The sequence below is a fragment of the Entelurus aequoreus genome, linkage group LG25 (assembly GCF_033978785.1).
Source record: "Entelurus aequoreus isolate RoL-2023_Sb linkage group LG25, RoL_Eaeq_v1.1, whole genome shotgun sequence".
NCBI classification, from domain to species: domain Eukaryota; kingdom Metazoa; phylum Chordata; class Actinopteri; order Syngnathiformes; family Syngnathidae; genus Entelurus; species Entelurus aequoreus.
This window is the reverse complement of record NC_084755.1, coordinates 37,114,761-37,129,760: the sequence shown is the minus strand read 5'-3', so window position 1 is coordinate 37,129,760 and position 15,000 is coordinate 37,114,761. Positions and strand designations below refer to the sequence as shown.

At 39.0% G+C, this 15,000-nt stretch overlaps 1 protein-coding gene across 1 annotated transcript in view; it reads left to right on the top strand.

The window, feature by feature from the left end:
* Positions 1–820: 820 nt before the first annotated feature.
* Positions 821–15,000, top strand: part of pdgfbb (platelet-derived growth factor beta polypeptide b) — a 60,904-nt gene continuing 46,724 nt past the window's right edge. Inside the window, exon 1 of the mRNA XM_062036606.1 lies at positions 821–1,181. Within this exon, the coding sequence (XP_061892590.1) occupies positions 1,116–1,181 (66 nt within the window). The 5' untranslated portion in view covers positions 821–1,115. The remainder of the gene's footprint in view (positions 1,182–15,000) is intronic.

Sequence of the window (15,000 nt, the reverse complement as noted above, 5' to 3'; positions counted from 1 at the left end):
TAACGTTACATTATTATTTTCCATAACTATTTAGCCCCCTCCACAATGTTAGCCCGACGTTAAAACAGAACTAGCTATTTATTGATTAGCAATTGCCGAATCATGTAACTTTAGCTTAATGCTAAAAAGCCAGGTTACTATCACAGACAAATAATTTCATGTAGGCTAACGTTACCTACCTGCTACCTCTGTCTTTTTCTCGTTTCTCCTCTTCTTTTCTCTTTTTTCTTCCCTGGGCACCTGACAGTTTTGGCCGTTTTGACATCTTGTGTTGTTTTTTTTTGATTTGGTGACGTCCAAAAAAAGTCATGATACGGGAAAGGAGGGGGCGCACCGTGCGGGGGGAGGGCGCAATGCTGTGGCAAATAATATTTCTATTAAATAGGCTTTACTTTGCATTTTAATTAACGTGGGATTTTTTTTTGTATTTAGAAATAATAGTACCAACTTTTTTTTTTTTTTTTTCACCAACATTTGTGGCACTGGCGTGGCGCCCCCTGATGGACGGCGCCCTTAGCATTTGCCTATACGGCCTATGCCGCGGGCCGGCCCTGACTGCAAGTACTGTAAAGTGCAATTACCTTGCTTTACATTGAGGGTGTATTGCATCATCAGGTGCGTTTGTTTTAATTGCCTTTGCATTATTCTGCATATGATTGCCATTGGCGGGGCAGGGAGGGGCGGGAGAGAAAGAGAGCAGCAGCAGCAAAGAGCAGCAAAGAGCAGCGCCTCCTCCTCCTCCTCCTCCTCCTCCTCCTCCTCCTCCTCCTCCTCCTCCTCCTCCTCCTCCTCGCACTGCGCTGCCTGGTCCGGACACGCTCGCACTGCCGCCAACAACCTAGGATGGGAACTCGGACCGGATCACTTTTGGCTCACTTTCAGTTCGGCGCTGCAGGACTTGGATGTTAAAAATTGTTCTGGGAACTTTAGAGTCGGACGTGATTGAAGCTGCGCTTATCTCATATTTGTGGATTTAAAAAAAAAAAAAAAAAAAAAACCTGGACTGTGCACCGTCTTCCTCTCCCTCATATTCATCCAGCGTGCGAGGACCTGCGGGCCTCCGGAGCCTCCATAAATGCTCGGCCCGTCGCAGAGGCTCCAGGCTGGGCGGCAAGATGAGCTCCACCGTGCAGCTGCTGCTCGCGTTACTGGCGACGTGTGTGCGACTTGGCGCCGCCGAGGTGAGTTTGACACGCATGGCAACTTTTTTTCCAATTTTTTTTTTTGCACCACCTGCACCATCACTACAATCTCACTCCGGCCATATTGAACAATATATTTTACTTTAGCTTCATAAAAGTATCAGAATGACACTCCCGTTTATGGTGCATCCAGGGCCGTTCCTAGCTAAATTGGGGCCCTATGCAATGTTCCCTCTAATTGTTCATGTGTGTGAGCAAAGGCAAAAACTCCCTGAGCATTCAGTGGAGTCATCAGACGTGCACACCGTGGCCACACCGGCAGCACACCTGTCCCAAACCTGACTAAATAACAAGTTACATCTCCATCCATCCATCCATGTACTACCGCTTGTCCCTTTCGGGCTCGCGGGGGGGGGGGGGGGAGCCTATCTCAGCTGCATTCGGCCGGAAGGCGGGGTACACCCTGGACAAGTCCCCACCTCACCGCAGGGCCAACACGGATAGACAGACAACATTCTCTTATTATTATAATCAAATGACAGCAGTCATTTCCATTTCTAGTATAAGTGTTTAGGCCCACTTACAATGACAATAACAAATTAAAGCTGCAAGCAGCATTGGTCGGGTCCGCATTTTGGCTGGTGCTAGTCCTAGGTGTCCAATACCTTTGTCTATTGTTAGTCCTAAGTGTCCCAATATTGTTGTCTAGTGCTAGTCGTAAGTGTGAGTTGTTAGTGTACCAATACTTTTGCCCAGAGTTAGGCGTTAGTGTCCCAATACTTTAGTGTAGGTGTCCCAATACTTTTGTCCAGTGGTAGTCCTAAATGTCCCAATACTTTTGTCCAGTGGTAGTTGTTAGTGTCCCAATACTTTTGTCCAGAGTTAGGCGTTCGTGTCCCAATACTTTTGTCTAGGTGTCCCAATACTTTTGTCCAGTGTGAGTTCTTAGTGTCCCAATACTTTTGCCCAGAGTTAGGCGTTAGTGTCCCAATACTTTAGTGTAGGTGTCCCAATACTTTTGTCCAGTGGTAGTCCTAAATGTCCCAATACTTTTGTCCAGTGGTAGTTGTTAGTGTCCCAATACTTTTGTCCAGAGTTAGGCGTTCGTGTCCCAATACTTTTGTCTAGGTGTCCCAATACTTTTGTCCAGTGTGAGTTCTTAGTGTACCAATACTTTTGCCCAGAGTTAGGCGTTAGTGTCCCAATACTTTTGTGTAGGTGTTCCAATACTTGTGTCCAGTGGTAGTCCTAAATGTCCCAATACTTTAGTCCAGTGGTAGTTGTTAGTGTCCCAATACTTTTGTCCAGAGTTAGGCGTTAGTGTCCCAATACTTTTGTGAAGGTGTCCCAATACTTGTGTCCAGTGGTAGTCCTAAATGTCCCAATACTTTTGTCCAAAGTTAGTTCTTAGTGTCCCAATACTTTTGTCCAGAGTTAGGCGTTAGTGTCCCAATACTTTTGTCTTGGTGTCTCAATACTTTTGTCCAGTGGTAGTCCTAAATGTCCCAATACTTTGTCCAGAGTTAGGCGTTCGTGTCCCAATACTTTTGTCTAGGTGTCCCAATACTTTTGTCCAGTGTGAGTTCTTAGTGTACCAATACTTTTGCCCAGAGTTAGGCGTTAGTGTCCCAATACTTTAGTGTAGGTGTCCCAATACTTTTGTCCAGTGGCAGTCCTAAATGTCCCAATACTTTAGTCCAGTGGTATTTGTTAGTGTCCCAATACTTTTGTCCAGAGTTAGGCGTTAGTGTCCCAATACTTTTGTGTAGGTGTCCCAATACTTGTGTCCAGTGTGAGTTCTTAGTGTACCAATACTTTTGTCCAGAGTTAGTTCTTAGTGTCCCAATACTTTTGTCAGAGTTAGGCGTTAGTGTCCCAATACTTTTGTCTTGGTGTCTCAATACTTTTGTCCAGTGGTAGTCCTAAATGTCCCAATACTTTTGTCCAGAGTTAGGCGTTCGTGTCCCAATACTTTTGTCCAGTGTGAGTTCTTAGTGTCCCAATACTTTTGCCCAGAGTTAGGCGTTAGTGTCCCAATACTTTAGTGTATGTGTCCCAATACTTCTCCCAGTGGTAGTCCTAAATGTCCCAATACTTTAGTCCAGAGTTAGTTCTTAGTGTCCCAATACTTTTGTCCAGAGTTAGGCGTTAGTGTCCCAATACGTTTGTGTAGGTGTCCCAATACTTTTGTCCAGTGGTAGTCCTAAATGTCCCAATACTTTTGTCCAGAGTTAGTCCTTAGTGTTTTTAATCAGAAGGGTTCAATCTCTCTCCTGTGCTAGTTTGAAGCCGACACGACAAACGCGCTCAAAGGAGATAATGTTTGAAAAAAGGTGACCGGTTTTTACAAAACTTTTGTTTTGAAGGGGGAATTGCAAACTTCCTGTTGATTTTTGCTGGGGGTTGTCAATAGTTGAAATGTAGGTCTAAGTGAGACCTACATAGAGGTTTTTGTTTCATGTCTCTAAGACATTCCTACCCGGAAGTTACAGGCAGTTTTGTCTTGAGTTTTCTTCCTAGGAGCAGTTGTGTCTGTGTTTTCTTCCTAGGGCGCGCTAGAGCGCAATTTTGAGTTTTGGGGTTGGGTTTTTTATTAGATCGCAATTTTTGCCCGTCCTGATGTGTGTGTCCAGTTTGGTGAGTTTTGAAGCTTGTTAAGGGGGTCAAATTACAGCTTGAAGAGGCAAAAGTGACTGTTTTTACTAAACTTTTGTTTTGAAGGGGGAATTGCCAACTTCCTGTTGATTTTTGCTGAAGGATGTCAATGTATGAAATCTAGGTCTAAGTCAGACCTACATAGAGGTTTTTGTTTCATGTCTCTACGACATTCCTATCGGAAGTTACAAGCAGTTTTGTCTGTGTATTTTCCTAGGAGGCGCTAGAGCGCAATTTTGAGTTTTGGGGTTGGTTTTTTTTATTAGATCGCAATTTTTGCCAGTCCTGATGTGTGTGTCCAGTTTGGTGAGTTTTGAAGCATGTTAAGGGGGTCAAATTACAGCTTGAAGAGGCAAAAGTGACTGTCTTTACTAAACTTTTGTTTTGAAGGGGGAATTGCCAACTTCCTGTTGATTTTTGCTGAAGGATGTCAATGTATGAAATCTAGGTCTAAGTCAGACCTACATAGAGGTTTTTGTTTCATGTCTCTACGACATTCCTACCGGATGTTACAAGCAGTTTTGTCTGTGTTTTTTCCTAGGAGGCGCTAGAGCGCAATTTTGAGTTTTGGGGTTGGGTTTTTTACTAGATCGCAATTTTTGCCAGTCCTGATGTGTGTGTCCAGTTTGGTGAGTTTTGAAGCATGTTAAGTGGGTCAAATTACAGCTCAAAGAGGCGGCGGTATAATAATAAAGAATAAAACGCACAAAATACAATAGGGTCCTCAGTCCCAAAGGGACATTGCGGTCCCTAAAAATATTGTTTTTCATGAACTGTGTACTTGTATTGTTTGTCTGGTTGGAGGTCCTGCTTTGGAAATAATTTGTACCCCTTTCAGACATTGCATTTTGTTCCCATTAAAACATCCACATGTTGCACAATGAGATGTAAGCAGGGGATCATGTGTACATTCCTGCAACTTCCTGTTTGTAAAAAATATATTTTTATTAGTATTTATTTAATATACTAACAGCATTTCATGATTGATATTTATAAATGAAGATTCATAATAAATGACACTAGAATAAGCACACATTTGATTGGTAAGGCATAGTGTAACGACCCGGAATGACACTTTATGTGTGGTGTTGGAGTTGTCCGACTTTTTGTGTGGCTGTAAACGCATCGCTGGCTAAGTGCCATATGTGCATGTGTTGGCGCAAGTGAGAAAGAGCGAGCGGGTGCTGTTGATATAACAAAGTTGCTTTTGGTCTGGTTTGTACTGCAGAAAATTACCACTTTTCCTAGATATCTTTTTTTTTACTAATGTTTTGGTGATGTGTTTATGGCCGACAATAAAGAGTTTTGCTCAGTAAAGTGATGGATGGAATTCATGTCCTCAAAGCGTCCCGACAGACGTTACAATATTTGAACAATGATGACGAAAACTGTTTTCTGTGTCGAAAATTGTTATGCGCTCATTTTTTTATTTGATTTTGTGCGTGCATAGATTTGCCGTGCGCAGAGGACGCTTGAGCAAGTGCGCAATTGCACAGGCGCGCACCTTAGAGGGAACATTGGTCATGAGGCCACCCTGAAACGTCAACAACACCCCATTCCCCCTAGCCCCTTAAAAGCACAGTTTGGAAAAACAAACATGATTTTGTTCGTCAGAACAGCAACAACGCAAACCTACCCATCGGTTTTTAAAAATGGTTTTGTTGTGCAAGTGGATTGTGCTGGCGATCTGGGAAATAGCCTGTGTTTTTAGCTCAGTAATCAGCACGCTTACCTCTCACACCGGCAACCTGGGTTTGCTCCCCGATCGGAGCAATTGGGAAACAAAACTACACGAAGCAGAGCTGTCTGTGTTTGACCGCTATAAACACCAATCATTGGGGGCCCCTGATTGTATGGGGGCCCCCGTGCATTAAGGTGTCCCAATACAACTTTTTCACTTCTGATATAGGAAGTCTTGAGTCTTGGCCGATTCCGACATCATCTCCATACAGTATCAGCTGGGATCAAACCTACTTTTCAGCCGCGTCCGTATCCTCTTCCCTCCCCTGCTCCCGGCCGCTTACCGTTAAAGACAACAGATGATTAGATTAACACGTACCACCTGTGAAATCTAATCACCTGCCAGCTGTGTCTCGCCATCAGCACTGCCACGCCCCCCCGTCTGATGGTGCTCTGTCCTCAGCACCACGGACAGAGGCGGTGACCTTTGCTCCTCCTCTCCCTCCACAGTATGAAAAACGCCGACCTTTTGACGGATTTATGTTTTTAAGGTTGATTTGTGCTTTGGCGACACCATGTGGTATCAGTAATTCGTTAAATGAAGGGCATGATGCAGTAAGTTGAATGATGCGGACACGCTTGTTACTGGATACTTTCTAATACGCTTCTGCCTTGGAGATTATGTGTCAGGAATATGCAACATTACTTACAGGATATAATACCTATATATGCGTTTTGGACTGCAATATTGTTCAATTAAGGACACTTATTACAAATGTCTAGCGTGTGTGCTAGTGTGTGCTTAGCTGTTGCGCAGCAGCTAGCTCCCAGTCGCCAACCATGTCTAAATTGACTTCCCTAAAATCAATCAAGGAAAGTTTATTTCATAGCCCTTAATCCATACTTGCCAACCCTCCTGTTTTTAGCGGGAGAATCCCGATATTCAGCGCCTCTCCCGACAACCTCCCGGCAGAGATTTTCTCCCGACAAACTCCCGGAGCTGGAGGCCACGCCCCCTCCAGCTCAATGCGGACCTGAGACTGAGTGGGGACAGCCTGTTCTCACATCCGCTTTCCCACAATATAAACAGCTTACCTGCCCAAAGACGTCATAACATCTAGGGCTTTTATAGAGTGCACAACTGCGCACACAACAAGGAGACGAAGCAGAAGAACAAGGAAATTACAGACATGGCGGCCGAAATGATATACTCATCATGAACGGAGAAGTTAAACAGGACAATACTGCCATCTAATGGATAGCCACTGGAACACTGAAATTCAAGTATTTTTTTTTCTTTTTCTATGTAAATAAAATTAAAAAAAATAAAATTAAAAAATATATATATATAGCTAGAATTCACTGAAAGTCAAGTATTTCATTCATATATATATATATATATATATATATATATATATATATATATATATATATATATATATATATGAAATACTCGAGTTGGTGAATTCTAGCTGTAAATAACCACGCCCCCAACCACGCCCCCCGACCCCAAAATACAAAATACAAACCTTGTGTGCTTTTTAATTGGCTGTCCAGTTGTTATTTCCAGGCTTTCGTGGGCCACATAGCAGGATCCGTTTGATCGGGTGTAGCCAATGTTATGGCCAGTAACTCTATATTTCATATTTAATTCAGAAATATACGCAGAAAAAGCGGTAAAGTGAACTAAGCCGGTGAACTATTACTGCTGCCATTAACAATCTATACGGGAAGGGTTGCCATGAGGGAGTCCTTGAACGCACCGCCTGCTTCTAATGGGCATTTAGGAGGACGCTGCTCCAGATGTTAAACAAGCATAAACCGGCGAGCAGCTTGCTGTGACCTCATTAACAGTAAAGAAAAGATGTGTATTCTAATTGTAGACAAATATGAGGATGTTAGATCATGCTGAATAAAACAAGCAGGATGCTTTGCACTGAGGTCACTCAGGAAGCATTTTGGAACGGAATTGTACATTGGGAAAACATTTTTTTTTTTTTTTACTGTGAATGCCATTTGTGTTTAAAATGCCTTGGAAGACATGCTAGATCAGTGGTCCCCAACCTTTTTGTAGCTGGGGACCGGTCAACGCTTGAAAATTTGTCCCACGGACCGGGGGGGGGGGGGGGGGGGGGTTTATTTTTTTTTATTATATATTTTTTTTTTATAAAGAAATACAATCATGTGTGCTTACGGACTGTATCCCTGCAGACTGTATTGATCTATATTGATATATAATGTATATATTGTGTTTTTTATGTTGGTTTAATTTTAAAAAAAATAAATAAATAAAAATAAAAAAAAAATTAAATTTCCGCGGCCCGGTACCGAGGGATGATGTTTGTTAAGAAATTATAGAGTTCCAGCCCATTATCGAATCCTCGTATCGAACCGATTCCTTATCTATTCTCTTATCGAATCCAGATAGGTTGTTGTATATGGAAAAAAACCCACAATATTTGGTTTAACAAAAGCTCACTTTTATTTTATAAGAAAAAAAAATAATACAAATAAATATTGACTGTTGTTACCCCCCTAAAAAAATAAAATAAAATAAATAAATATTGACTGTTTTTTTTGGTTTTTTTTGGCATAAAAAAATACAATCATGTGTGCTTACGGACTGTATCCCTGCAGACTGTATTGATATATATTGATATATAATGTAGGAACCAGAATATTAATAACAGAAGAAAACAACCCTCTTATCCAGTGGTCCCCAACCTTTTTGTAGCTGCGGACCGGTCAACACTTGAAAATTTGTCCCGCGGACCGGTGGGGGGAGGTGGGTGGGGGGATTTTTTTTTTTTTTTTCCCATAAAGAAATACAATCATGTGTGCTTACAGACTGTATCCCTGCAGACTGTATTGATATATATTGATATATAATGTATGTTTTGTGTTTTTTATGTTGATTTAAAAAAAAAAAAAAAAAAAAAAAATTTAAATTTCTTGTGCGGCCCGGTACCAATCGGTCCGCGGTGGTTGGGGACCACTGCTCTTATTGAACCGATTCCTTATCAATTCTCTTATCGAATCCAGATAGGTTGTTGTATATGGAAAAAAACCCACAATATTTGGTTTAACAAAAGCTCACTTTTATTTTATAAGAAAAAAAATAAAATACAAATAAATATTGACTGTTGTTATCCCCCTAAAAAAATTTGATAAAATAAATAAATATTGACTGTTGTTACCCATGGTATGGTTTTTTTTTTTTTTTTTGGCATAAAAAAATACAATCATGTGTGCTTACGGACTGTATCCCTTGCAGACTGTATTGATATATATTGATATATAATGTAGGAACCAGAATATTAATAACAGAAAAAAACAACCCTCTTATCGAACCGATTCCTTATCAATTCTCTTATCGAATCCAGATAGGTTGTTGTATATGGAAAAAAACCCCACAATATTTGGTTTAACAAAAGCTCACTTTTATTTTATAAGAAAAAAAATAAAATACAAATAAATATTGACTGTTGTTACCCCCTAAAAAAATTTAATAAAATAAATACATATTGACTGTTGTTACCCATGGTATGGTTTTTTGTTTTTTTTTTGGCATAAAAAAATACAATCATGTGTGCTTACGGACTGTATCCCTTGCAGACTGTATTGATATATATTGATATATAATGTAGGAACCAGAATATTAATAACAGAAAGAAACAACCCTTTTGTGTGAATGAGCGTAAATGGGGGAGGGAGGTTTTTTTGGGGTTGTTGCGCTAATTGTAAGTGCAGTGTTTCCCATAAACTGCCAAGATACCAGTGGCGGTGAGGGCGTGGCTACGGGCGTGGCTATGGGTGTGGTCACCATGGCATCATCGAGTAATTTGCATAATTTACTACAATGATATGATTTTCTCTAAAAAGGCTCAAAAAATGTATACTTACTAATTAATAATAACAGTTTTGTTTTAAACGTCCATCCATCCATCCATCCATCCATCACGGCGAAGCCCGAACCCGAGTTTCTTAACATGGAGATATTCTCACTACTTTTCTTTCGTCGACCACAAAGAAAAGAACATTTGAGTTAAAAGTAAGTTGTGTCTTGGATCAAAGATCCTATCCTCGCGATTCAAATCTGCTGAAACAGCTACAAAAGCAACGTTCTTCGACGAAGCTAGTAAAGAGAGACACACTTCACCTCCTAAGCAACAGCGGCCGGATTTTAACGAGGCACTGCTAGCCAGGGCAACATTGATAGAGCCATTGCAGCACTGAAGGTACACACACTCTGTCAATTATCTAATATACTCTTTCATTCTAGACTTCTAGAGTGTTTGATTACACTGTAAAAAAAAAATTCTGTAAAAAAACGGTCATCTACTGGCAGCTACGGCTGCCAAACGAAAACCATAAAATTAAAGTAAAACATTGTAAACCAAATAATGATCAAAAACATTATATTTACAGAAATGTTCATGAAACGTTGTGTGGAAAAATATCGTAATTTTACAGATTTTTACTAAGTTATTAAGATCAACCACCTTTAATAAAGTGACGATGCAAACAGTTCTGCAGAAAAATACCTTTATTCTACGGAGTTTTTCCAAATTATTACGATCAAACACCTTTAATGAAGTGACAATGCTGGCAGTTCCACAGAAAAATACCTTTATTCTACAGATTTTTTCTGAATTGTTAAGATCAACCACCTTTAATAAAGTGACGATGCAAACAGTTCTGCAGAAAAATACCTTTATTCTGATTGTTAGTAGGGACATAGACTTTTATATAACAAGCTACATATTTAATGAAAGATAATTACTGTAATTTTACATGAATTTGAAAGTAATTTAAGAAAACAGAAAATGCCATGTATAATTATTTTGGTATTTTTCTGTAAAAAAAAAAAAAGAAATATACATAGTTTGTCATTACTGGCATATTACTTAAAATAACAGGCGGATTGTTTATTTACAGATAATGTCTTCATTTCTACAGTTTTATAAACTATTAAAAAAAAATAGAAAAATGACAGTAGAAATTTAGAGTAAATTAACCATAAAAATAGGATTTTTTTTTTTTACAGTGTATCACATCACTCTAAATGTACAGACTATAAAGTTCACAAACATAAAGAGGGATGCTAGTGGGCCAGGCCAATCTTTCCTTATCTCTAAACTAAAACTGGGGAAATGTGTAGAGTTTTCTGGGCTTCAGACATGATTTTATTTCAGCATTCCTTGAGAGAAAAAAAACGTCTGGTTAGGCTTTGTGTATGTAGTGTGTGCCTTCCTTGGTTTACAGCTATGTTGTTATTATGCTGTTTGTTACTTATGTATGTTATGTTGCAGCTATTTCAAATAGTTTTGTCAATTTATTCTGGCCTGAAACGAATCGACCCTTTGAAACATATCTTTGTCTTTGTGTGTTGTATGTAGACCACATTGCTTAGCAGAGTTCAGTGATGCAAATGCATGTCAAGTTGATCAACCCATTGTAGTATTCTCCAGTGCAATAACAGTACTGAAATGAAGGCTAAAATGGCATTAAAGGGGGCCTTAAAAAAAAAATAAAAAAAATAAATATATATATATAAGTAACTAAATAGTTACTTTTCACAGTAACGCATTACTTTTTGGTGTAAGTAACTGAGTTAGTAACTGAGTTACTTTTGAAATAAAGTAACTAGTAACTGTAACTAGTTACTGGTTTTCAGTAACTAACCTAACACTAATCTTATGTATCATTATCACTGGAGGACGAGGCTGAACATATTGCACACTAAGAAAAAAAAGAATGAGGAACTGGTTTAAATATTGTTTTGATGTTGTTAAAATGCCTGACCTAAGCCTAAGAGCAGGGGTGTCCAATCTGCGGCCCGGGGGCCATTTGCGGCCCGCAGCTAATTGTTTACCGGCCCGACACACATTCTGGAAATACTATTGTAAAAATAAAAAATAACATTAAAAAAAGTGGAATGAGGTGAAATCTAACGAGAAAAAGTTGCAATGTTGACACAAAAGCTGCCATGCAGGCTGTTTTTTTTTTCTTTTGTCTCTACTCATTTTTCTTTTTTTTGCCATTGCTCAAAAAATGAAAATAATGCCAAAAAATCCATGTTATAATGAATTATTTTCAGGGCTCCAATTACTTCAAATATTTCACTTTAAAATGTTTTATGTGGTAATATATTTATTGCATAAATTGTGTAGTAGCCATATAAAAACATCAAAGTTTTCTTTGACCAAAGCGCATAAAACAAACAAAATAATAGTTCCAGCATAAAATGGACAGATATATCTGAAGTTGATCTCGTAACTTAAGTGTTGAAAGTAAAAGAAAAATCTAATAAAAATGTATCACTTTATGAGTGGGGCACCTTTTGGATCCCAAATATATTTAGTGATTTTTTTATTTATCTTTTCACTGTGATTACTCAAAAATATGAAATAATTAAAATCAATGGTGTCCTGCATTATTGATCTTTTAGGGCTCTAATTACTAAATACTGCATATTTCAGTTTTACTATAAAATAACTAAGTTGTTTTTGACAGAAAAGCCATAAAACATTTTTTTTTAATTTGTATTACTTTATATCAACTTGAAGTTGATATAGAGATTTACTGTAAGCGTTAAATAATTAAAAAAATAATCTGACTTATTTTTAACATTTTAATGACTGAGACCCTTTATGGTCCCCGGGACCCCTAAAGGTAAGATAAATAAAAAATCCATATATTTTGTTATGGTTTGACAATGAAAAATATCAAAATGGCCCCCACATGCTTTAATTTTTCCGTGTGCGGCCCTCAGTGGAAAAAGTTTGGACACCCCTGGCCTAAGGCGTGTGTTGAATAAGTAATTATCTTTATGATTAACACATGCTTCTATATTATTTGACAAGGTTGTGAACTGTAAGTAGGATATATATTTTTATTGAATACCATTAAACTCAAGAGTACCCTTAATAATTCAGTGTTAATAATTAACACTGAATGTAGTGGAAAAGTCGGGGCCCCGAGGTCAAAAAGGTCAAAACTCCTGTATTAAATGATGTTGGAGTTTTTTGGATGGTTTTCAGAGAGCTTTATAGGCGGAGTCGATTGTATCTCCACTTGTTAGCCGCCTCGTACTAGCAGTTTTTGTTTGCTAAGCCGTAGAAAATCTCTCAGTATTATACAGCGCAGTTCTACACCCCTGCAAACTACAATGTTAATTGCTAAATGAAAAAAAAACAAACCCTTCGCATTTTGTAAAGACCGCAGCCCTGGTAAAAAGTGTGCAGGTGTACCCGGTGACGGTGGTCCCTTGTTGAAACAAAGGAACGCAGCCTCACCATTCAGACACTTGAAGGCATTTTTTGATGGTAATGGGCAGACCTGGGCATTCTGCGGCCCGCGGGCCGCATCCGGCCCTTTGTGCGTCCCTGTCCGGCCCGCGTGAGGCCAATTATAAATTACAAAATACATTTTAAAAAGTATCTATGTCGAGTGTGCAATACAACGGTGCTGCTTTTGTTTTGAAAATCGTTATTTGTATTACTTCCGTGTGAACGTATGCGTGTGCGTGATTGTGAGTGAATGTGAACAGCTGCAATCATTAATTACAAAATAAAGTTGAAAAAACATCTATGTCGTGCGCGCAATACAACTGTGCTGCTTTTATTTTGAAAAGTATTATTTATGGGCGTGTGTCCGTGTGTAACCTGCGAGTGAAGGTGCACATGCGGCGACAAGTGATGCACGGTTTACACCCGAGACGCTAAAAAGAGAAAAGTTGATGACGAATGGCGTGTTTTCAACAAGACATGGACTGCCAAGCAACGTTCCCTCTAAGGTGCGCGCCTGCGCAATTGCGCACTGCTCAAACGTCCGCTGCGCGCAGCAAATATACGCCGCGCACCAAATCAAATCCCATCTGAATTCTAAACAAAATAAACATATTTATTCTATGTAATTTTGCAATGCAACTTTGAGTGACAGTGACAACAAGCGGTGTTCGTCAACACCGTTCAATTGAACACCGTTCAGTTATTGTAACGTCTATCGAGATGCTTCAAGGACAGGAATGATATCGATCACTTTATTGAGCAAAACTGTTTATATTCGGACATAACCACACCAAAAACATGAGTAAAACACTTCTATCTGGAAAAACTAGTCATTTTCTGCCGTACAAACCAGGCCAAAAGCAACTTGTCATCTGTCACCAACACGCATAGCACTAAACCACTGGTGCGTTTATGGCCACACAAAAAGTCGGACAACTCAAACACCACACAAAGTTACACTATGACTCCTCAGTCATACGTGTGCTTATTTTACTGTCATTTATTATTTATGTTAATTTATTTATATTAGTCATGGAATGCTGTTACACACACTATGTTGAAGTATTACTATTATTATTAATTATTATTATTATTATTATTTATCTTACGGTATATATCAAAAAAAATATTGAGCATAAAATTTAATTGAAATATTGTCGATGTGGCCCTCCAGCAGTGCTCGGGTTGCTCATGCGGCCCCCGGTAAAAATTAATTGCCCACCCCTGGTAATGGGGGTGTGTTTGAAGTCCGCCTTATTCCAACTTTAAAAATAGTTAAACGGTGGGATTTCCCCGCTTGTATACATCAAAGTCCTCTTTCAACTTTCACTCAGCCTGCCTGTCAGGGTGGAGATGTGCTGACATCCAAATGAGAGACGGCTTGCAAGTCATATATCAGAGAAGTTATGTTTCACTTTTATGTCAGCCGGTCTTGGAGGAAATGGAGCTATTTGTTCACGGGTGCGATTAAACAGTCATTTCTGCCCCCCGGGGGGTTGGAGTAATTCCCCTTGTGTTTTATTTTTTTGAATGAAATGAGAGCTGGTAGTATGCAGAGGAACCTTATTGTGAAATAACCATATTGTGAAATCCTAAAAAGAGGACACATATATGCGTGTGCCAAGGCCGGGACTAGGTGAACATGTGCCATTGATACTCCAACTTGCTTTATAAATAATATATTTATTTAAATAAAGCATTTTTTCTCCTCTGTTGACAGCAGTGTTGGTGCTAGGAATGTTCCAAATGGGGTCCCAGGGACCCCATCAAGTCATAAAAATGGCGTCCCACGGTACATTTTTGGGGTCCCACTTTTTTTTAAGCGTTTTGAAAACAATATGCATTATCCTGTTATATCTCACATTCTATATTGTGTTTTGGAAAAAGGTTGTCTTAAACGTTACTTCATTCGTTAAAAAATAATAATAAAAAAAGAAAACAAATGTGTATGCATATGTAAATGTATTCAGTTATAAACATTCATTCACTTTCATGGATCTAAATTTTACCGCTGCTGGTAGTTTTTTCCATGTTTTTATTGAATAAGTTGTAGGTGTATTTATTTCAGTATAAAAGTGTCAAAAGTGTTTTGCTCGGGTCATGAAATGATGATAATGGTGTGCCAGGACATACATACATTTTATATTTAACGCTTACATCTCTGGGGCCGTACTTATCAAGCTTCTTAGAATTACTCCTAAGAAGTCTGCTAAGAGTTGACTTAAGAGTAA